At 36.0% G+C, this 24,889-nt stretch overlaps 2 protein-coding genes across 2 annotated transcripts; both read left to right on the forward strand.

Moving 5' to 3' along the window:
• The first annotated feature begins 1,003 nt into the window (after nt 1–1,003).
• LOC108318876 (uncharacterized) lies at nt 1,004–3,467 on the forward strand. The gene is made up of 2 exons (XM_017549859.2): nt 1,004–1,177; nt 3,094–3,467. Exons 1-2 carry the CDS (start codon nt 1,067–1,069, stop codon nt 3,319–3,321), a joined length of 339 nt encoding a protein of 112 aa, XP_017405348.1. The 5' UTR covers nt 1,004–1,066; the 3' UTR covers nt 3,322–3,467.
• Nucleotides 3,468–14,721: 11,254 nt separating this feature from the next.
• Nucleotides 14,722–15,949, forward strand: LOC128195521 (UPF0051 protein ABCI8, chloroplastic-like). Its single transcript, XM_052873423.1, has one exon. The coding sequence runs from the start codon at nt 14,832–14,834 to the stop codon at nt 15,585–15,587; it is 756 nt and encodes a 251-aa protein (XP_052729383.1). The 5' UTR covers nt 14,722–14,831; the 3' UTR covers nt 15,588–15,949.
• Nucleotides 15,950–24,889: the final 8,940 nt, after the last annotated feature.

Raw genomic sequence — 24,889 nt, forward strand, 5'->3', positions numbered from 1 at the left:
AAATTAAGTAATTATTAAATTTTTGCTTAAACTATTAATTATTAATTGAATTATTATTATTATTATTAATATATAAGTTAATAATGTATAAAATTTATAAAATATTTATATACATAATTAATATCTCATGTAATCTAGTGTAGTGTAATATCTAGTATAATAATAATGTAGTATCTTTTGTGATATAGAAAGTGTTTTCTTATGTAACACTGTAATAAAAATAGATGTTCAGGTGTTGAAATTGTAAACTGTCACTAGTGAGATAAGTTTCTTCTTTTACTTAAGTTAGATTTTTTTTTCTTTTTTGGATTTTTTGTATGAGTTAATAAGAAAATTCTCATGTATAAAAAATGTATTATGTGTGAATTTTAATATTTTATGTAATATCTTGTGTAATGTAGATAGAATTTTCTCTTGTGTCACTGTAATAAAAGTAAAAATAAATATATAAAGACTAAATTAAAACAAATACAATAATACGTGACTTAATAGTTACGCATAACATTGCTCATGCTATACAATACAATGAACTTGATATATGATATTTTTTAAAAAATTTAAAAATAAAAAATAATTAAATAAATATTTATAAAACACGAATTAATAGGGCTATTTTTAAGGGTGTTAGTATAAAACTAACGATAAAAACTTAATTATTTTAATTTTAAAAAATAAAAATTCAGTTAAAATAAAAAAGTGAAGAATTAATTTGAGAAAAAATCACTAAAAATAAGAATTATCCAGTTGAGAGAATTTCTTTTTTGAACTTTTTATGTGAATTAATGAGAGAATATCATGTATAAAATATGTGTTATTCTTAACATCGTAGTAATTTACTTTAATGTAATATTATGTGATGTAGAAAGGATTTTCTCTTGTGCCAGTGTAATAAAAGTATAGTATTGAAATTGTTATTTATATTTTTTAATTTATATATATATTTGAATTGGAACTTGCAGTATTTATAGGTGAACCTACCACTCTTGCAGTATTTATATATATTTATTGAAACTTGCAGTATTTATAGGGTGAACCTAGCGAGGCCTTGAAAATTAAAAGGAGGAACATGCCCTGCCTGCACATCATCACCAATCTTAACTTAGATGGAGTTGACACTAACCCTGTCTTTTCTGAACTCACCGCTGCTGTCTCTACTATCATCGGAAAACCTGAAAAGGTAATTCTATACCTTAATTTCCCTCCCTTTCTATAACCTAGTCATTTCTCTCAACAATTCCTCTTCAATCTGAATTTATGTTCATGTTACCTCTAAATTCAATAGAATTTGAGGGGTTGAAAAAGATTTTCATGTAGCTAAGCAATAGTCTCCTTCTCTTACGATGACGCAGATTTTCTTCTGGTGTCATTAAAACTTTTCATTGAAAAAAAAATGCTATTATCATATCACACTTATTATATTGATGCTTGTTTTTAGTGAAAACATTCGTAAACAATCTATAATAAGATCACTCTTTTAGTTATCATGGGACCAAAAACTTGGCTGGTTGGAAGCTTTGAACCGGGGAATTAATAAACTGTTGAATCTTAATTTGTAATTGTCAACCAGTTCATATAAACAATAATGAGAAGGGCAATTAAAACATTAATGTTATTTTCCACAAATGGCCTGAAGAACAATTAAAAATCATTAATTTCTGTAAACTCTGAAGTAATAGAATGTCAGCAAAAAGTGTTTGTTTAACGATGAGTTAAATTAACTTCAAAACATAACATATATACTCAAATTTATTTAAATGATAATTTTTATAGTAAGACAGATGTGTCCTTACAAAAAAAAAGAAAAGATAAAACGCACTATAAGATTCTTGGAATTTGTTCTGTCTGTATCATGTGTGAAAAGGGAATTGATAATGGAAAAAGTGGTTTGTGGGACACCCACCAACATGCCACCACCATTGACATTTAGAAACCTAGCCATTATGTCAATATAGACACACACTCCATTAAATATCTATCTTCCTCTCGTACCACAAACTCCCATTACTACATTTCACTCTCTTATCATAAAATCATTAATTTTCATTTTTAAAACTAATTTTATGAATACGAATTAGATATAAATTTGCATTTTAATATTTTAATATGTATTAAAGTTTATTTTAAGGACTGCCTTATGGTTAAATCAGATAAAATCCTTGTTTTATATCAGAAAAAAAAAGTCTTTCAAATTTTTATTTAGTCCTAATCTACCTCATGTTGTCTAATTATATTAGTCTTTTTATTTTTTATTTTCGATTAGTATGTTTTTATTAATTTGTATTGTTATTTTTATTTCGTTAGTTAAATTTGTATTAGGATTAAAAATATGTTTTTTTTGTCTGATTTTGTTTCTTAATACTTTTCGATTTATAAGTTTTGAAAATTTGACGTGATTTTGTGGATTTCAATTGTTGAATTCTTTTTAATTGCTTGTTGAAAGTTTTATGTTAATAAGAGATAATACTAAATTATAATTATAGTATATAAATGAGATAAAAACTTTATTATATAAATTGATTTTGTGGGATTGAATTATATTTAAAATCACTTTGTAATAAGTTTATTGTTTTCATGATTAAATTTCTGTGAAGGTTATTAATTGGGTTTAGATTAGAAGTTTTTTACTTATTTTCTTTCCTTCAACTTCGAATTTTGCATAATTGTTTTGATAATTTTTTTACACTAAACATGGTCTTAGGTCCTAGGTTTGTATTAAGCTTTCCAAACTCTTGAATCTCCTTACTAATAAAATTTATCATATTTATTATATCATTATTATCATCGGATCATTCATAAATATTTAATTTTACATAAAGTATTTATAACTTGATATAAGAATATGTCAAAAATTTTATATCAATCAAAATTTATAATAAATTAATACAACAATCCTACATTACAAAGCTAGTTTTGAACAGTAAATTAAACTTAAATTCTCTTTGTGATACTTTAAAAAGATTCCATCTTTAAATAGTCAAATAATGTTAGAGTGAAAGTAATATAAAAGAAGTTTGAGGAATACTTTTTTCTAGTTCATATTTATGTGAATATTCTCTGGTATTTAATGTGACTTGCTTATACATAATTGTGCAGTTTGTGATGGTGATACTGAAATCTTCAGTGCCAATATTATTTGAGGGTAACAAGGAAGCAGCAGCATATGCTGAGATAGTTTCAATGGGTGGCATAGATTCAGAAGTGAAGAAGAAGCTGATTGCTACCATTGGAACCATTTTGCAGTCCAAGCTTTCTATCCCAAGAACACGATTTTTCCTCAAAGTCTTTGATACCACTGCATTTTCTACCAAATCCAAAATGTAATGCTACCTTTCACATTCTCACAAGCTTCCTGTATTAATTTTCTCATGTTGTGCTTTTAATTTGAATAACTATGTAATGTTATTCCCCAAATTCTCCTACATTCTACTCTTCTTTGTTGAAAAATCAAACAAAGAGAAGTTTTATTCCATGAGTAAAGTATACAATCCACGCAACTTTTAGATTTAAAAAAATATGCTTTTATACACAATTTTTCTACATTAATGTGATATTATCCTTTTTAGGTTTTATTCTTTTATTAAAATAAATATAGAAATTTACTTTTTTATAATAATTTTATTTTATAGGATATTAAATAAATATAAATGTGTCATTTCATCATTATTTTTAAAATTTTCTCAATAAAATTATAACCTATTTTAAATTTGATTCAAGAAAAGATAGATGGTGTCCGTTGTTACTTTTTATCGACTAATAATTACTAGGTTTAATCATTTTGGAGGTTCTTATTTGTGCAAATTCGTTTCAATTAGGTCCTTGACACTAGTGGAAAAATGACATTTTATAACGTACAAAAATGATCTTTAATAATGTAGTTACTAGAGACATAGTTCTGGGTGATATAGTAAGTCTGCGTATTTTATAAAACGTAGCATAAATTTATGTAGTTTCTGAAGTAGGTCATAATATGTGCAGTTTATTATGACAAATTTTCATTTGTCTGTTATAATAAGGTGGAAGGTATTAAGACGTAGAAGTTTTTGTACGTTATAATATGTGATCTATTATTACGTATATATTTTTGTACGTTATAATATGTGATCAACGTATCATAGCGTACATTGTTTTAGTACGTTATAATGTGTTGTTTTTAAAAAGAAAATTGATTATTACATTTGACATCCAATCAAATTATAATAATATTCATGTATTATCATCTCATCCAATCAATTTATAATCAATATAGATTCAAATAAACAAATTTAATTAAACTAACAAAATAGAATTCATTTCAAACATTAAATAGTCTAATGATATTTAATAGATCATTTATACATGAAACTATATATTAAATCCAACTATTACATTAATGTACATACATTATTGAATTGAAGCCAAGTTTCTACTAACACTTAAAATAAAAGAAGCCCAGTTCCTTCTAATGTCGTCAATGTCTGCAACTTTCATGGGAGATGAATCATTAAAGATCTACAAATAAAATAATAGAGTTAAAACAATATTGTAATGAATAATTGGATAAGTATTACGTTAGTATTTTAATACCTTATTCCATGATTCAGTAATGTTTGTACAAATAATGGTATGCATGTGTTTCATTACATAATACCCACATTCATAGCTACCCAATTGACGTCGACACTGCAAATTAAATACAAATAATCAAGACTCATTCAAACCAAAGACACAAAATATCAGATTATACTCTAGCTAGCCTTTGCACCATGTAACTTTGTATATTTTGCTAAACCAAATTTCACAAAACAAACAACACAGCCAATTCCTCATAAAAATAGCAATCACAAAACACAAAACAAAGGAAGGTCAACTTCTCTTACATGAGGTGTGATTATTTGCATCTTCTTCCTAGAAACAGATGGAACACCTCGCAACCTTGAATGAGCTTCCAAAGACCTATACAAAAGTTAGACATCAATTACATCAAAATAATAATATAGGAGGGAATCAAAATGGAAAGGAAAACTTACGCCTCTAATATATTTTTGATGGACAATGTGTTAGCTTTCTTATGCAAGGAACATAAGAGAACTACAAGAGAACGATTAGGAACAATAACTAGCAATTTCCAATGACCCCTACAAGTTAGAATAATATTAATTAAAAGAAACTTTTAAACTAGTCATGAAAAATTCAAAAATTATGTACTTACTTATGCAAGTAAGGTGCTAAATAGACCTCTTTACCAGCCTTTTCAAACATTTCTATGAAGTACTTTTGCTCCTCCTCTGATTTATTTCCTACACTTTGAATTATAACAGGATCAAGAAATCCATGGATAGTATCATTCCTTCTCTCGATGCAGAGGTGATGCAAATACCTTCAATATGAACAAATAATGTTAAAATAAATACACGAATGCAATATGATAGTATTTTCATGGTTTGTGAAGGTTTACTTACAAATTCCAAAGTTGTAGAACTGTTGTAGATAGGAGATCATTACCAATGACAATTTCACAAATATCCCTATGACATACAAATAAAGTTGTGGTAGCAGGCTTGTATGAGTTAAGGAGGCATATCTATGTCAATAGTTTTATTCCCCAGTGTGACTACCGCTGCACCAAGTTGTTGGAGAGGAGACAATTGTGGTTGAGGAGGTGTAACAATGTTTGTCTTCTTAGAAACGTCCTACATTTGACAACAAAATAAGTCCAATATTACAAAATAATACAACTAAAAGAAAATAAATTACAAAGACATGAAGGATAAAAATTAATACTACGTTTAGTGTTTCCACTGTTGAACAATAATGTCATCTGGGGTAAAGATGGTTTTAGTTCTCTCACATTAATTCCAAAAAACATATTCAAGGTTTCCCCTAAAGAACTTCTCCAACCTTTTCTATTGGCTTATTTATTATTATTGTTCCTTTAACCTTTTCTACTTTTTATGTTTGGTTTTAGTCCGTAACCAAAACTTAAACATGCATTAGACTCTAATCTTTCTCTTTGTTATTACCCTTTTGCATTAAGCATTGACAAACAACCACTTGTATTATATTTTTGTAATATGTGCTTTCAATAACTCAATAAATGATATAACGGTATCAACTCGTACGTACTAAAATAAATTATAATCCAAAAATATAAAAACTTATTTAATTTCTTAATATTAGCGTCCCAAATACTACAAGTTTAATGGTGATGGTTCTGGTGTGGTCCTTGGTAGTTGAAAAAGAACGTAAGCCAGAAAAAAACATGAAGGATAAAAATTATAATCAATGACTGAGCAATAAAACAACAAACCTGGTGGTATTCTTTATAAGTTTAGAGAAAAGATCAACACCTATACCTATAAATATACAGAAATGAAAAGTACAAACATAAATCCTAGATCAAATGCATGATTCAAAATACACAATTGTTTTATGGTGACATTTTACTTAAATGCCTTAAATTTGTAAACAATCAGGGGCATGTTAGTTTGTCTAAATATACATTAATGCCTCAATTAGTAACTACATTTTCCCAATGAAGTTTACTGTCTAATAAGTAAACTAAAAATTCTAGAAAACTCACCAAATAATAACTAAATCTTTATGCCACCAAGTGAGGTTATTAGAATCAATTAATGTCTTTGGGCATAAAAATCTAATATTTCAGCAAAGCTATTTAAACAAGGAATTTTTATTGGTTTATTGGTCTCTCTCAATGTTTTCTTCATTCGACCTATGCTTTTCATCAGCTATCTTTAGTTTGATCCACTTTGTTATTGGAGAGATTTCTTAACCTCAACAAAAACAAAAAAGTTTAAAATACTTGAGATCTAAAAGAGAGAGAAATAGTTCTAAAGGGCTTAAAAGACCCTTTTCAGTTCTATTATTTATATAGATAAAAATCTGATACAATAGATAAATGAAAGATGAAGAGATTATCCTAGACTGCTAGGAACAATCATTATAGATAACCCAACACACAACTACCTACTTTAGGCCCTGCTCTACTAATCATAGGTAGACTTAATAATTATTCTAACACTCCCCCTCAAGCTGGAGCATACAAATTGTATGTACCAAGCTTGGAACAAATAAACTCAATCCGAGGTCCCCTTAACGACTTAGTCAACACATCTGCGAGTTGGTCATTTGATCCAACAAACTCAGTACATATTTCTTTTGACAATAATTTTTCCCGAACAAAATGACAATCAATTTCTATATGTTTGGTTCTCTCGTGAAACACTATATTTGATGCAATGTGAAGAGCAACTTGGTTATCACAATACATCTTCATACTTTGGATGCCACAGAAGTTAAGCTCTTGAAGGAACTGCTTCACCCATATAAGTTCACATGTTAATGAAGCCATTGCCCTATATTCAGCCTCAGCTGTTGATCGAGCCACTACATTTTGTTTCTTACTTTTCCGTGAGATAATGTTTCCTCCAAGGAAAACACAATATCCAGTAGTAGATCATCTATCAATAGGAGAACCTACCCAATCAGCATCACAATATCCTGATACCTGAAGGCTTCCTTTTTCTTCATATAACAGCCCTTGCCTGGGAGCCTTTTTCACATACCTTAGAATGCGAATGATAGCATTCCAATGGCCAACACATGGAGCTTGCATAAACTGACTAACCACTCCAACTACAAAAGATAGATCCGACCTTGTAATAGTGAGATAGATTAGTTTTCCAACTAGCCTCCTATATCTCTCCGGGTCGGAGAATAATTCACCTTCTTCTGTTGTTAATTTTTGATTTGGATCCATAGGGCTATCAACCGGTCTACAATCAATCATGCATGTTTCTTGCAAAATATCCAGAGCATACTTCCTTTGGGAGATTACAACTCCATCTTTTGACTGAGCTACTTCAATGCCTAGGAAGTATTTGAGGCTCCCAAGATCCTTGGTTTGGAAATGTCTACACAAGTACTCCTTCAATTGAGATATTCCAGCAGTATCATTTCCTGTAATAACTATATCATCAACATATACTATCAAGTAAACACATTTCCCAGGAGACGAATGATAATAAAAGACTGAATGATCTGCTTCACTGCGTTTTAGTCCAAATTTTTGAACAATGGAGCTAAACTTTCTAAACCAAGCATGTGGTGATTGCTTGAGCCCATATAGAGATCGGTTCAATTTACAAACCATACCAGACTCCCCTTGAGCAACAAACCCTGGAGGTTGCTCCATATAAACTTCTTCCTCAAGATCACCATGGAGAAAAGCATTTTTGATATCCAACTGATGAAGTGGCCAATGATGAATGGCTGCCATTGCAAAGAACAATCGAATGGTAGTCATCTTTGCCACGGGAGAAAATGTGTCACAATAATCAAGACCACAAACCTGAGTGTACCCTTTTGCAACCAGCCGGGCTTTGAGCCTATCAATGTCACCATTAGGGCCGACTTTGATTGCATATACCCATCGACAACCAACAACCTTTTCGCCCGGGGGAAGTGGCGCAAGCTCCCAAGTATGATTGTGGTCAAGAGCCTGTATTTCTTCAATCATGACTTGTTGCCATCCAGGATGATCAAGTGCTTCTTTCACATTTTTAGGAATAACCACAGGAGATACTGAGGATAAAAGGGAATAAAAGGAGGGCGACACTCTATGATAACTAAGAAAATTATAAATGGGATGAGGGTTTCGAGTGGAACGAGTACCTTTTCTGAGAGCAATGGGCCAACCAGAATCATCTTCACCAGGAGGCGTGACAGGAGATGGTGACGGAGAAGAATATGAAGAAGGAGATCCACCATTTTTTGGAAGAGGATTACTCACCGGGGTACTGTTTCGAAGGATATCAATATGTAGAGAGGAAGGTTCGGGAGGACCTTGGGCATGACTTGGATTGACTAAGGCATTGGAGATATTAGACTCAACCACTGGAAGAGGAAGGACCTGGTGGAGGATATGAACATCTTGAACAGAGGGAGAGAAGAAAGGTGTATGTTCAAAGAAGGTAACATCGGCAAACATGTAGTACTTTTTGGTTTCAGGAGAGTAACACCGGTACCCTTTTTGAAGCCGAGAATAGCCCAAAAAGACACATTTGATCACACGAGCAGAGAGCTTGTCGAGCCCCGGAGACATGTCGTGAACAAAACAAACACAACCAAAGACTCGAGGAGAGGTGTGAAAGAGAGGATCATTGGGAAAGAGAATGGAGAAAAGGACTTTATTATTGAGAGAGGAGGAAGGCATCATATTAATAAGAAAACATGCAGTTAAGATGGCATCCCCCCAATGATGAACAGGAATATTAGCACCAAGCAAAAGGGTACGAGCCGTTTCAACCAAGTGTCTATTTTTTTCTTTCGGCTATACCATTTTGCTGGGGTGTATGAGGACAAGTGGACTGATGCAAAATACCATGGGAGCTAAGAAGTGAAGAAAAAGTTGATGAGAAATACTCTTTAACATTATCACTTCTTAAGACTTTAATTACGTGACCAAATTGGTTCTTGATTTCATTCAAAAAAGATGTGAAAATAGGTAACAATTCAGAGCGATCTTTCATTAGATAAACCCAAGTACATCTAGAATACTCATAAATAAAAGTAACAAAATACCTAAAACCAAAAGAAGAGACGCGACTAGGTCCCCAAACATCAGAATGAATAATAGAGAAACTAGAAGTACACATTGATTGAGACCTTTTAGGAAAGACAGATCTAACATGTTTTCCTAGTTGACATGACTCAAATTCTAAAGTCTGAAGACCACTAAGTTCAGGACACATCTTTTTTAACTTTGACAAGTGAGGATGGCCAAACTGATCATGTAACACTTTAGGGGGAAGAGCTGCAACACAAGATACCCGTGGACGAGATCCAAAATGGTATAAACCTCCAGCTTCATATCCTTCTCCAATCTGTCTCCCCGAGCCACGCTCCTGTATAACAAAAGATTTTGAATCGAAAGTTATTGAACAAGGTAACATTTTGGTTAACTGACTTAGGGAAATTAAATTGAATGGACAGTTAGGGACAAAAAGAACAAATTTCAGAGTTAGAGAGGGAGACAGGGAGACTTGACCGACTCACTTTGAACAAGTTTTAGAGCCATTTGCAAGGGTAATAAAATGGGGTTTTTCTTGGAGGGAAAGGGTTGAGAACAATGAGGTATTACCAGAAATGTGATCAGAATCACCCGAGTCAATTACCCATGAATTTAGACCTTCCATGGATTGAGAAATGCAAGTTGTGGACGTACTTGGGGACTGAGATGATTGCGCCAAACTGTTAGACTTTAATCGCAGATACTCTTGATATTCTTCCTCAGTGAACTTGGAGTTGGAAGTGGAAGTTTCAGCCTTAGAGATATTGGCGGTTTTTGAAGGAAAGCCATGCAAGGAGTAGTAGTTTTCTTGGGTATGACCCACTCTCTTACAGTAAAAGCACTGTGGACGTCCTCGACCTCCACGTCCTCCTCCTCTAGTGTCACGTCCTCATCTTCCTCGCATGGGAACCATGACAGATGGTTCCATTGTTTCATGAGCTTCCTGAGACTGAGACACCGGAACACGAAGAAGACGTGTGGTCAAGGCTTCCAAGGAAGGGACCTCATGACTTGTCAGAAGTTGATCTCTAATGTGATTCAAATCTGGATGCAAAGCACAGAGGATCATCACCATATAATACTTGTCAAGCTTCTTTTTGATATCTTCCGAAGATTCCACTTCCAAGAACATTCTCAATTCTTCCACAGCTGCTTGGGTTTTAGTCATGAAGGAGACCATATCATGGTCTGTCATTTTGAGACAGGCGAGCTTGTTTGCGGTAGCATAGAGACGTTGAATATCATTAGCATAAATGCTTTGAGCTTTCTTCCAAAAAGTGTAACATGTCTTGAACGCTCTCAGAGATATCAAAAGCCGTGGTTCCACAGATTGCCACAATAGGGCACACAATTGGAAATAAGCTTGTTTCCATTGTTCAGCTCTGTTAGAAGGAACTTGGCTCTCATCCTGCTCAAGGTGGTCATAATGTCCTTGACCAAGGAACCACATTTCCACAGCAGCAGACCAACACAGATAATTCTTTCCATTTAGCTTTTCAGAAGTGATTGAGGGACTTCCAGAGAAAGAAAGAGCACTTCCAGACGCCATTCTTTGATAAAAACAGGAAAAGGAACCAGAAAAACCGTGAAGAACCAGAAAACCCTAGAGGGTTTCTTAGGGTTTTCTTAAAGGGGAGCTTCTGGACACACCAAAGTAAGATTTTGAGGGTCAGAACGGACAGAGGAGCAGAGGGCGACAGCTATGGAGGTGGCGCGGCGACTTTCCGGTGAGCAGAGGGCAGCGCGTGGACAGCACGCGCCTGTTCGCAGCGCACAAAGAGGCTGCGCGTGGCGGAGCGTGGAGGAGAATCAGGCGAACCCACCGGTGGGGTTGGCTGTCGCGTGAAGAGGCGAACCAGATTCAGTGGTCGCCGGACGGAACAGTGACGGCGGCCGGCGGCCGGCGGCGGACGATGGCAGACGACAGCGAACGGCGGTGGACAGCAGCGGACAGATGTGAGATGGTGGACAACCAAGTTCAAGAACTTCAAACTACAGTTGACAACAGCAGATAATGGCGAGACAGCCGCGGACAACGGCGAACGACACCGGACAGGTGCAAACAGCAGTGACAGTGCTGGTGGACAACTCAGGACAGAAACCAGAGTAGGATGAACCTGCTCTGATACCAACTTGAGATCTAAAACAGAGAAAAATAGTTCTAAAGGGCATAAAAACCCTTCTCAGTTCTATTATTTATATAGATAAAAATCTGATACAATTGATAGATGGAAGATGAAGAGATTGTCCTAGACTACTAGGAACAATCATTATAGATAACCCAACACACAACTACCTACTTTAGGCCCTGCTCTACTAATCATAGGTAGACTTAATAATTATTCTAACAAAAATAATAAATAAGTAAACATTTGTTATAAAAGAAAACATTCTTATCTTGTTATGAATCAAACAACGTATTACCAGGACTTCAAATTAACAAGGACCAAAAATAGAAAAAAAAAATTGGAGAACTAATATCAAAATCAAAATTTGATACATTTGCAAGTACAAGCAAACATAATGGACCTGCTAGAAATATTTCCATCAAAATCTATAAAACAAATTTACAACTTGTAAGGATAAACAACCATTTTATTGATCTGCTCAAAGGGCAGATTCTTTATTTGAATAAAGTATTAATCCAACCGAAGGGATGATAAATTCACCAAATCAATTGGGTATATTATTTCTCTTCATTTTTTTCTTTCTCATTTTGTTGGACTAAACCTGGAGATCCCACAGAATACGAAGACCATAAAATGCCTACATGAAGCTATCTTATTTTATTGAATATAGTATCTCATAAAGGGGTATGAATTTTCATTGTCTAGAAATAGTGCGAATAAAAAAAATTCAAAATGTTTTTCTGGGTATTTTTCAGACAGACTAATTTTTGCAACTCAAAAAGTCAATTAATTGATAGTTTGGCCCCACCCTATTTTCTAAGTAATTGTTTAATTACAGCAGGACAAATTTATTGCATTACGGGGTGCAACGGACATAAGTCATTCACGAACATTCATCCATTAGCTTATGCTTTCAGAACTTACTATTCAGAACTATTGCGTCAGCCAAACCATGTCAAAGAGATGTCAGCCAGCAAAAAATTGTGACAGTTGAATAGTATTTGTGGAAGCCTTAAAACTGACTTTCTATTCATAATGGAGAGAATTAAAGCTATTTATCAAGATGGCTCATGTTCCCCTGCGATCTACTGATAGTATTGCTGACAATAGTATTGCTATCTTTAATAGTAGCAATAGTTTTCCACAATTAATGTTATTTAATAATTCAACAAACGGTTCTAAATATTTATGATATGACTTTATATGCAGGTAACAGTTGGACGCAAGCCTGTGACTGGACTGAGACTTGGTCTAGAAGGCAACAAACAAAATCGACTTGCAATTCATCTGCAACATTTTGTCTCCCTCCCAAAAAATCTTCTACCTCACTTGGACACACACGTGGCCATAGGTGCTCCCAAAAAATCTTCTACCTCATTGACAAAGAAAGGCTCCGGTGACAAAAAGGAGGATACTTCAACTCACATAGGAAAACTGGCAAAAATTGTGGACACGACAGAAATGTTTAAGGGGCCTCAAGATATTCCTGGCCATTGGTTAGTCACAGGGGCTAAGCTTGGAGTGGAAAAAGGGAAAATTGTACTAAGGATAAAGTACTCTTTACTTAACTACTGATTGGTTTTTTCTTCTTTTATTGTTTTTTTTTTATTTTCCCCCTCCTTCCAGCAGAAACTTACATGCTTTTCAACATCAACAGCAAACAAAGAAACTTACATGCTTAAAAGAAGATGTTATCTTTCTTCTAATTTCCCTATAACATTTGAAGCAAAACATTACTTTTATATGTCCATGGTTTGATCAATGTGCACCCATTAGCTAAACTTTAATTTCTACTATATACAGGTCTAGGCTAGGAAAAAGGAAGTTTTCATGTATATATTAGTCTTGAAAGTAAGGTGTAAATACATAGTAGACCTATAAAAATCAGACAAAAAAACTAAATTAACATGATAAAGAGGGAGAAAAGTGTTACAGACAAGGATTGGGATAGCACGTCTAGACAAAGATCCAATAACAATTTAATTGAAAGCAAAGGATCAAATCTCATCATTCTAACAACTTCTTAGCCTACTTTCAAAATTCTCCAATCACCTTTGTGGATTCGGTATTGAAGGCTCCCTCCTCCTTCTCTCTCGTGCTAATGCCTCTAATTTCCCCACCAATCCAAACACAATCCCCACCAATCTAGCAAAAATTAATAGAAGAAAAACATAACAAATTAGGAAAAAACAAATAGTAGAAGAAATTTCGGAGATTTCAAACTATGAATCATAAAACCTACATTTCAACGAAGAGGCAGCGGAGGCAGAAGTAGTCTCCGAAGGTTCTATAACTACTTGGTCAGCCGTATAAACAGTGCTTTCAGTTCGCTAGCGCCTTCCCCTAACCTAGCTCTCCTTCTCTCTATAGCCTAAACCACAACCACAGTCGCGCCGCGGAGGGAGGAGTGTTCTCGGAGCCGAAAAAAGCACAGGTGCCGAGGAGTGTTCTTGGAACGTGAAATGCCAAGAGTGGAAGAGAGGAACGTGAAATGCCGAAGTGCCGAGAGCGGAAGAGAGGAACGAGAGTGAGAGGAAACGTGAAATGAAATTAGAGATAGCGAGAGAGAAATGTGAAAAATTAGAGAGGAAGAGATATTATAATTGATTTCTAAAACTCCGTTATAATAAATCAAGATTTTTCCAAGAGGTGCTCATATATACGTAATAATAGGTTTTGAACTTATACTATGTTTTAAATTATTTACAAATTTACCACTGCGTTTCATATTATAACTTATTTATAAAACTACATTATAATAGGTTGTCATATAATGTCATTTTTTCACTATTTCAATTAGGTCTTTGAATTTTTAAAGAACTCAATTAAATCTTTTTTATGTAAAATTGAGTTAATTATGACTTTTTTTTTAATTGATGTGGACGGTGTTAAACTTTTTACCCTAATGACATATTGAGCTAACATTTAATAAGCACGTCGCAGAGTAAAATGTTATTACGGAGATTTATTTGATTAAACCTTATATGTGTAAAACCAAACCTTATCCATGTGTCTCTTTTCCGCTACAACGACCTCTCCATCTCCCCCTTACCTCCGCAACCCAAGCGCCACCCTAAATCCATTGTCCCCCAACCCTAAACATCAAACCCCCAAAACCTTCGCGCCACATTACAATGCCTGCCGAGGTGAAGGAGACCGCCACAACCGCCTCTTCCTCCGACGAGAAGATCTGTGAAATCCTCTGCAATCGCGATATCTGCTACTACTCGACTCCCAAGAAGAAACGTCCTCTGCAATCCCTCCAAGACACCGATCCCGAACTCCTCCGCTACTTCGACAAGCTCGGCGTTCCTCTCAACGAGCAGAAGCGTCTCGCCAACGTTGCCGTCGACACCGTCCTCAACAGCGTCTCCATGGCCACCACTTACCGCAAAACCCTCGAGAAGGCCGAGGTCATATTCTGCTCCATCTCCGACGCTATTAAGGAGTACCTCAAGTTAGTCCACAAGTACTTAGGGAAGGTCGTGCCCTCCGATGACAACTACTATGCAGATGGATCGTTCTTCTACATTTCCAAAGACACCAAGTGCCCGATGCAGATCTCCCCTACTTCAGAATCAACGCGCTGGAAACGGGGCAGTGTGAAGAAAGCTTTGAAGTTAGCAGTTGATGAAAAGGATTCTATATTGGCCAGTATACCAGCAGAACTGAAGATAAAGGGATCTTTGGTACATGCATCCCTGATAGAGGGAAAGGGGGGCTTGCAAACTCTTTTTCAATCTATAAAGGAACAGGATGCAAATAAAGTATCTATGAACCTTGCATCTACACTGGACATTGTAGCAGAGCTAGAGTTGTTACAGGCGCCAGGATTATCTTTTTTGTTGCCCGAGCAATATGCGCAACAATATCCCCGCTCAATTCCTTAGGAAAAATAAACATTCAGAACATTGGGGAAAATCAATATATTCCCATTGCTTTTAGGCTTTCTGGGAGAGGAACTGTCGAGTTCACCATTGAGAAAGGAGATGGTTCAACATATTCCCCAGTTGGTGGAGAGCAGAAAAATACAGCCACTATTCAGGTTGTTATTGACAGATACTCTGCTTCATTAACTGCAGGAAATTTTGCAAAACCGGTGATGGATGGAGCCTATAATGGCGCAAAACTCAACTCTATCAACCAAGCTATTCTCTCAGATAATGGAGGTGATAAGAACAGTGGTTACAGTGTTCCCTTGGAAATAATGCCCTCTGGACAATTTGAGCCGCTTTACAAATACAGAAACTATATTTATTTGGACTATTGGAACATCTTTATTCTTTGAATATAAAATAAAATTTTAATTATTTCACTTGAAATTAATAATGCTTGCTTCTTTCTTTAGTAATCAAACCCTTTACTATTATCTTTATATATGTTAATTTTTAGAATAAATAATGTAATGATAAACGTTATTAATCAATGACAAATTATCCAATATAATACTTTATTGATTCTTAAAAAATTTAAATCAGGAAAGTATAAATATAATTGACATTAACGTTAGGGAAATCCGTATAATTATCTCTAATAATGGTGATGATGATAATTTCAGCCCTTAATCAAATCCTACATAATATCACAGTAACTAGGGAGAAGCAAGGAGGTTGATTTTAAAGAACAAAGGATGAAGACTGCTTACTCAATGAATCGATTATAAGCAAAAGGCACAAGATGTCTCTACTCTGGTAGAGATATGGAATTTTTGACACGAAAGGCCAAATTCCCTAACAGACTGAAGCTGTGGAACTAGGTTGTGGAGGACCATTCAATGCAAATAAAGAATGTATATTTCTCACTTATTAAAAGAAGAAGAAAGAAAGGTTCTACAACAACTCAATCAAACTAGCAAACCCAATCCAATTGAATAGAAATATATAAGTTCATTTTGTATAATTTTTTGTCTTTTTTCTCATACAACTTTATATTCTGTTAGGTGATACAGGCGTTACACACACCTCACCTACAGTTGTACCCTCTGTTTTGTCCTTTCATAGACAATAGGTTGTATATAAATATATATTGCATTGCTTTCATCAATACAACAGAAATTACTATCTCAATCCTTTTGTCTTCAACCTTTGTCTGTCATTTATTTTGTTCTCTTATATGATATCAGAGCTCCATCTCTTGGAGCTTTGCTAATACCTTCCTTTCTTCATCATGTCTGAAGTTCACTCTGAATCTGAAACCACCTCCAATGGTGGTAATGTAGATTCTAGTCTTTCTAGCCTATATTGTATTCATCCTAGTGAAGGGCCTAGCTCCGTTACCATTACAATTGTTCTAACCGGCTCAAACTACCATTCCTGGTCCCGTACCATTCGCATGGCCCTCATCTCTAAAAACAGGTTTTCTCACCGGTGCTATTGCTAGAACTGCTGCTACTAATCCTTTGCACACTCCATGGGAACGTTATAATACTTTAATCATGTCATGGCTCCTTAACTCTTTGTCCTCATCTATTGCTCAAAGTGTCATTTATTTTGAAACTGTTGTTGCTATCTGGGATGATCTTAGAGATCGCTTTTCTCAGAGTGATCTTCTCCGTATTGTAGAGCTCCAAGAAGAAATATATGGCATAAAGCAAGACTCTCATTCTGTATCCAAATACTACACATCCCTCAAAACTCTTTGGGAGGAGCTTGATAATTATCGCCCTTTTCTAGAATGTCAGCGTTTTGCCAAGACATATCATCAACAAGACTTTGTTATCCGTTTTCTCAAAGGATTGGAGGACCGATTTTCTATGGTTCGTCCCCAGATCCTTCTTATGTACCCTTTGTCGCTAATATCCTATGTTTTCTCTATGGTAGTACAACAAGAGCGTCAACACTTGCTTTCCCATGGAGAAGAAGAACCAAATGCCTTCATTAACTCCGAATTCACTTCTTCTGGTAAGGGTGATGCGGCTGTCGCGGCCCATCAAATTTGATGTGCAAATAAATGCAGTATAGTGCTAGGAAGTGACTCCTAGGTCGTCCCTCAAGGACCAAATGTGGTTCGAGACTTAGGTCAAACACGTAGTGGGGGGAGGGGGTTTAAAAGTGTTTTTGTGATTCGAAATGAACTAAATGAAAACTGGAAATTAAATACAACCAAACATAATTGAAAACATTGAATTAAATAAACAAAGCATGAAGACCGAACGGTCCTACAGATGACCGAACAGTTCTACATTGAGACCGAACGGTCTCTAAACCAAAAGTGGAAGTTGAAATGTAGGAAAGAAAGGCTGAAAACCGAACGATAAAAATAAAACTGAATTCAGTACAACTTAAAGACGAACAAAATAGACAACATAGTGAACGAAAACAGTAAACTAAATAATACAATAGATAAATATCCAAACGCAATTAAAGCTATTAAAATGGAACGTTGAGCTAAACAATCAAATGCACACGGCAGGTCAAATAAAACTTGAATTGCACATCCAACACTGAAACAAGGAATTGAAAACGTGTGAACAATGAAAATAAAATGAATTAGTAAGCTGCTTCCAAGCTAAATGCATTCCAATATATATAATATTCAATGAGTTTCAGTGCAGAAAAATAAAACCTATGGATGCTATTCATCACGGGATTAATAATTAAAAAGAAAGAAATGTTTAACAATGAGTAATGTTTCTCGGTTCATGCTTAAGAAAGAAAGAAAAGAGGGCAACTTTGTGGAGCAAGCCGTGTGCTTTTCCATTCACTAATTAATCACCACTTTTCCTTAAAGAAAGAAAGAGAATGCATACTAGAGTTAAACATTAAATGTAATTCATCATGGCAACATTGTAAAAAGGACACTTGAATAGTAAAAGCATTGAACCAAATTGTCCTGACAGCTACGGCCTTTGTGCTATTAAAATGCAAATTGAATTAGTGTGCTTCCAAAGGCTGGACGTGAAATCAACAACCGCTTCTCCCAACATTAAATCACCAAGCTCTTCTAAAAATAATGTTGGACGTGGCCTCTCTTCATTCTCTGCGTGCTGGACCTCCTTCCGCGCTACATCCCTTTAAGCCAAAATAAATCTCCCCAAGGTGGCGGCTGGCTCTCCACTTTTTCATCACTCATGTGCCCTTTTTAAAACTGAAGAAGTGAATCCCCTCATTCCCGTAAAGCCCTCTGGATGCTGGACCAGCTTCCTCCAGCTCATGGGCGCTGGACCGTGATGCTCTTGGACGCATGTTGCTACTGTCCGTCACCCCTTTGTTGGATTGTGCAGGCCGGACGCTCCCTCCAAGCTGCTGGACTTGAAGGCTTCTTCCCGTGAAGGGTGAATAACCCGTTCTCTTTTCCCAACCCCTGGACCTACTCCCGTGTGCTTGCTGGACCGAGAACTTTCTTCAAAGCTGCTGGGTGCACCCTGCCTTCTTGCTCATCAAACCTGCTGGACTTCACGTGGACCAGGCCGTGTGCTGCTGCTTCTGGTTGCTAGACCGTGAGTGCCTCCCAGTTGAATCCAGCCCATTGCTATTTGAAGCTCCTCTCACGTGGATGTAACATTTCATTTTGTGCGTGTGTGGCAGTTGGACCGTGATGCTCCTGGACGTGCAGCCAATCCAAGCTTCTGGACGCGTGTTGCTGCTGCTGGACGTGGGATGTTACTGCTGCTCGCGTGTTGCTCTTTCATTTTGCTGGACCGAATCAGCGTGGATCTTCCAATTGAAGCACCCCCTTTTGCTGCTGTTATGGGCCGTGACCTCTTTATTCTGTGCTGGAATAAATAAAAATCCCATGTAATAATTGTGCTCCGAAACAGCGTGTTCTCCTCTTCACGTCACAGCCCTTCATCTTTTAAATGAAATGTGCATGCTGCTTCCACTAAAAGAAATTAATCTTTGGGCCTAATTGTCATTTCTCATTTAACCTCTAAATGTCCCAAATTATTATTCACAATTTCCCTACAATTAATAATGCAAATAATTAGTCTCAAATAATTCAAATTAATTAAAATAAGAATTTCTGGTCAAATTAAGCATAATTAGCAAAAAATGGGAAAATACTAAACTTTCAAGCATAATTCCCTGATTAAATCTAGCACAATAAGCTAAGTGAAATCAAGAAAATATTCCTCCTAGGGGTCCTACAAGCAATAATACACACAATGCTTCCAACAAGAAGTGCGTATACTACCACCACACCGGCCACACTGTTGAAACCTATTATGGCAAGCATGGGTACCCACCGGGTCATCCACGATATCCGAGTCGTCCTCGCTTTAATCAACGTGATGGTGTTGCTTCTGCCAACAATGCCGCTGAAGAAATCAGAAACAACCACAACCCTTCTGTTGAGGGATCCTCCTCTAATGGATCCGGATTTCACTTGACCCAGGCCCAATATCAAACTTTAATCAACCTTCTCCAGCCACAGCCTTCTGATACTGATGGTACAAGTTCTGTCCAACACTCTCGGACCAACATCACTCAAGTGTCTTCACCAATTGGTCCATTACATGTTTCTAACCTTAAGCTTGGTATTTCATTTGTTTTTTGCACCACATCCTTTACACAATCACGTCTTCATCATTGTTTGTCCAATACACACACTATCACTGTCACACACTCACAAAATAACAATCCTTGGATTATTGATTCTGGGGCAACAGATCATATTACCTCCTCTTTAGATTCTTTTTTTTAATTATTCTAAAATTAAACCTGTCCAAATCAATTTACCCAATGGTATTGTTGTCTTTGCACATTTTTCGAACTCTGTTCAATTCTCCCCAAATTTTATAATCCATAATGTTCTTTTTGTTCCCATTTTCAATTTTAATTTGCTCTGTATTTCTAAACTCATTCTTTCTCAAAAATATTCTCTCACCTTTTCTAGTGTCCACTGTTATATACAGGAAATGAGATCATTGAAGATGATTGGTTTGGGTAAATTGAAACAAGGCCTTTATCACTTGGACATCAACCAGCATGCGAGTTTAACAACACCTAAAGCCTCCTTCATCAGTAATTTCACTACCCCTCCCATCAGCAACGCCAATCTTTGGCATTTTAGGCTAGGACACCTTTCCAAGAAACGTCTCAATGTTTTACACATGAATTTTCCTTTTATTTTTAAACATGTTGATGACAATTGTGACATTTGCCATCTAGCTAAAAAAAATGTTTGTCATATTCCCCAAGTATTAGTAAATCTTGCAATTTATTTGATTTAGTTCATATGAATATTTGGGACCTTTTTCTAAACCATCTTTTCATGGTTATAAATATTTCCTAACTATTGTTGAGGATTTTAGTCATTTTACATGGGTTGTCTTACTAAAATCAAAAGGGGAAGTCCAAAAGCATGTTCGAAATTTTATTGCCTTAATTGAAAATCAATTTCATACCACCATTAAGTGTATCCGTTCGGACAATGGACCTGAATTTTTTCAAAGAGATTATTTTTCATCAAAGGGCATTTTACATCAAACAAGTTGTGTTTATACCCCCCAACAAAATGGACGTGTGGAACAAAAACATCAACACATTCTTAATGTGGCTAGGGACCTCATGTTTCAATCTAACCTTCCCACACCTTTTTGGTCTTATGTTATTAAACATGTAGTTTTTCTAATAAATTGTGTTCCTTCACCTGTTATTCAACATAAAACTCCCTTTGAATTATTGTACAAAGAACCTCCTGATTTTTCTATGATTAAAATTTTTGGTTGTCTTTGCTATGCATCAACAAATCCTTCTCGCCAAAAATTGGACACCCGCTCTAGACATGGGATTTTTTTAGGCTTCCAAACAAGAACCAAAGGCTATGTCATTTTTGACATCAACAACAAAGAAATTTTTGTATCACGTAATGTTACATTTAATGAGACGTTTTTTCCTTTTTCACTACCCTGTCCAGCTTCACAATCTACTACCAATGCACTCCCAGACAATGACACCAGCCCAATTCATATTCAAACCCTTCCAGAACTTGAAATATACTATTCCAACCACCCTTCCTTTGAATCACCCACTTACCATGAGCCTATAGACTCCCCAGATCTCACTCTTTGTCCTAACTTACCTTCTTCATCACAAATTAGTGACCCTCCTTCACCGCACCATCAATCCTCTCCCTCATCACCACCACCAAATTCCCCTCTAACTTCGCGACATTCAACCCGGATCACCACTCGCCCAAGCTATCTTGATGATTATTATTGCAACATTTCTTCCAGTGATTTGGCCATTGTTCCAAAGGATTCTAACCAATCCCCTTCAAAGATCTTATATCTTCTCTAGTCCGTCGTCACTCATTCTCACTTGTCTTCTCCTTATTCTCACTTTTTGATGTGTCTCAATCGAGAGGAAGAACCAAAGACGTATCAAGAGGTTGTTACCCAACATTACTGGCAGGAGGCCACGCAAGCCGAAATTTTGGCCTTGAAGTAGAACAAAACTTGGGACCTTGTTCCGACACCTCCCTCTGTCAAACCCATCGAATGCAAATGGGTTTTCAAAATTAAGCGAAGGCCTGGTGGATCTGTGGAACACTAGAAAGCTCGCCTTGTTGCGAAAGGGTACTCACAAATTGAAGGGGTCGATTATCTAGAAACTTTTTCCCCTGTCGTAAAAAGGGCTACTATTAGGGTCCTTCTAGCTTTGGCATCAATCCACAATTGGGACTTGCAACAACTCGACGTCAGCAATGCTTTTCTCCATGGGGACCTTTCAGAAGACGTGTATATGGTAATTCCTCCTGGACTGTCTGGTCATCCTACTAATCATTGTTGCAAGCTTAAAAAGTCTCTCTATGGCTTGAAACAAGCAAGTCGCAAATGGTATGAAAAATTATCTCTTCTATTGCTATCTTCTGGGTATGTTCAAGCACATGCTAATCATAGTTTATTTGTCAGAGTTACTGGTTCTGCTTTCACTGCTCTTATTGTTTATGTTGATGATATCGTGCTTACGAGAAATTGTGCTCATGAAATTACTAAAATTAAGACCATCCTTCACTCTCATTTTCATATAAAGGATCTTGGTCAATTGAAATACCTTTTAGGAATAGAGGTGGCTCATTCTAGCAAAGGAATTTTAATATGTCAACGCAAATATTATCTGGATTTGATTAAAGATTCTGGCCTCATGGGTTGCAAACCCTCTTCCACTCCAATGGATGATTCTTTGCGTCTTCATCAAGACTCTAGTGGTCTTTTAGCTGATCCTTTGTCATACAGATGATTGGTAGGACGTCTCATCTATTTAACCAGCACAAGACCTGATATAGTCTTTGCCACCCAACAACTCAGTCAATTCATGGTAGCACCAAATCAAACTCATTTTCAAGCTGCCTTGAGAGTGGTTTAATACCTAAAAGGATGCCTTGGAAAAGGTTTATTTTTTAGTCGCAAGTCCTCAACACAACTTCATGGATTTAGTGATGCTTATTGGGCTACGTGTGTTGATACACGACGTTCCATCACTTGTTATTATTTTTTCATTGGAAACTCTTTAGTGTCTTGGAAAGCCAAGAAGCAATCTACAGTTTCTCGATCTTCTGCAAAAGCAAAGTATAGGGCACTTGCCTCTACCACTTGTGAGCTTCAATGGCTTTCTTTCCTCCTTGGTGATTTGAGAATTCCTATTACTAAGTGTTATGTCCTCTATTGTGACAGTCAAAGTGCATTATATATTGCAGCCAATCCGGTCTTTCACGAAAGGACGAAGCATTTAGAGATTGATTGTCAGATCGTCCGTGAAAAATTACTTGCTGGTCTCATGCACCTCTTACCAGTTTCATCATCCCATCAATTAGCATATATTTTCACTAAAGCGCTCCCTCCACGATTATTTCACTCCAATTTATCCAAGCTGGAGCTTCTCGACATCTTCAAACCTCCAGTTTGTGAATGGCTAAAAGAAGAAGAAAGAAAGGTTCCACAACAGCTCAATCAAACCAACAAACCCAATCCAATTGAATAGAAATATATAAGTTCATTTTGTATAGTTTTTTGTCTTTTTTCTGATACAACTTTATATTCTGTTAAATGGTACAGGCATTACACACACCTCACCCACGGTTGTACCCTCTGCTATATTTTTCTGTTATTCTTTTTTGTCCTTTCATAGGCAATAGGTTGTATATAAATATATACTGCATTGCTTTCATCAATACAGTAGAAATTACTATCTCAATCCTTTTGTCTTCAGCCTTTGTCTGTCATTTATTTTGTTCTCTTATACTTATTCAAATCTCTACTGCCAGAAAACCACCTCCTTTCCCGACTACCTTAAAACTGTCTCATGTCATCACTAGTCTCGCAGTGCCTCCCAGAGAATGATGACGAAGTTAAAGGGGGAGCGGTTGCCAGCAGCATCACGACGGCGGCGGCGAAATCCCTATGGCGGAGCGAAAGATGGTCGTCATGGAAAGGGTTGAGACGGTGGCTCGACAACGAGTTGGCGAGGATCTCTTCGACAAAGCCACTCAGGCAGTGGGGACAGGCGATGGTGGCTTGCGATGAGAGGTGAACAAATGACATTACGTGTTAAATTCATATTTTTGACGAAAATAAATTAATTCCACACCCCCACGTGGATGTGGATATTAATGGCTAGCTCAGCATGGCACCTGACACTAAATTTAACGCGTCCACAATAATTAATGGCAAGGTTATAATTGATTCAATTTTATAGAAAAAGGACTCAATTGAGCTCTTTCAAAATACGAAGACTTAATTAACACGAATCTGCACAAATAGGGACCTCCAAAATGATTAAACCTAATTACTATAACAACTTATTGTTTTCTTATAATAAATACTTCTATATATGTTATGAATTTTCCGTCATACCATTGTAAGATAGTGTATTTAAATATAAGTAAAATATTTTAAATATATAAGGTAAAAAGAACACTAGCAAATAATTAATTTAAGGGTTAAATATGTTTTTAGTCCCTAAACTATCAAGCAAATTTGTTTTTAGTCTCTCTTTCAAACTAAGCTACATTTTGGACCTTCTCCTTAAAGAAACCATAATTTTTCGTCCTCAACAATCAACGGCGTTAAAAATAAACTGAGGTGGCTAACGGTGGTGTGAGACGTCATGTTTTTTGTTGACACTAGTCACACTTTCCCAACTCCCCTCCCTCTCCCTCCGACTCTACCACACCCACCTCCGATGCCACCTCCGGCACCACCTTCGACCCCACCTCCGATGCCACCTCTGACGCCACCTCCGATGCCACC

This window comes from Vigna angularis, chromosome 2 (genome assembly GCF_016808095.1).
Source record: "Vigna angularis cultivar LongXiaoDou No.4 chromosome 2, ASM1680809v1, whole genome shotgun sequence".
Taxonomy (NCBI): Eukaryota; Viridiplantae; Streptophyta; class Magnoliopsida; order Fabales; family Fabaceae; genus Vigna; species Vigna angularis.

Coding starts and splice junctions, on each gene's coding strand:
- LOC108318876 (XM_017549859.2), top strand. CDS start 1,067: ATGCCCTGCCTGCACATCATCACCAATCTTAACTTAGATGGAGTTGAC. Junction 1,178..3,093: donor TCATCGGAAAACCTGAAAAG/GTAATTCTATAC, acceptor ATAATTGTGCAG/TTTGTGATGGTGATACTGAA.
- LOC128195521 (XM_052873423.1), top strand. CDS start 14,832: ATGCCTGCCGAGGTGAAGGAGACCGCCACAACCGCCTCTTCCTCCGAC.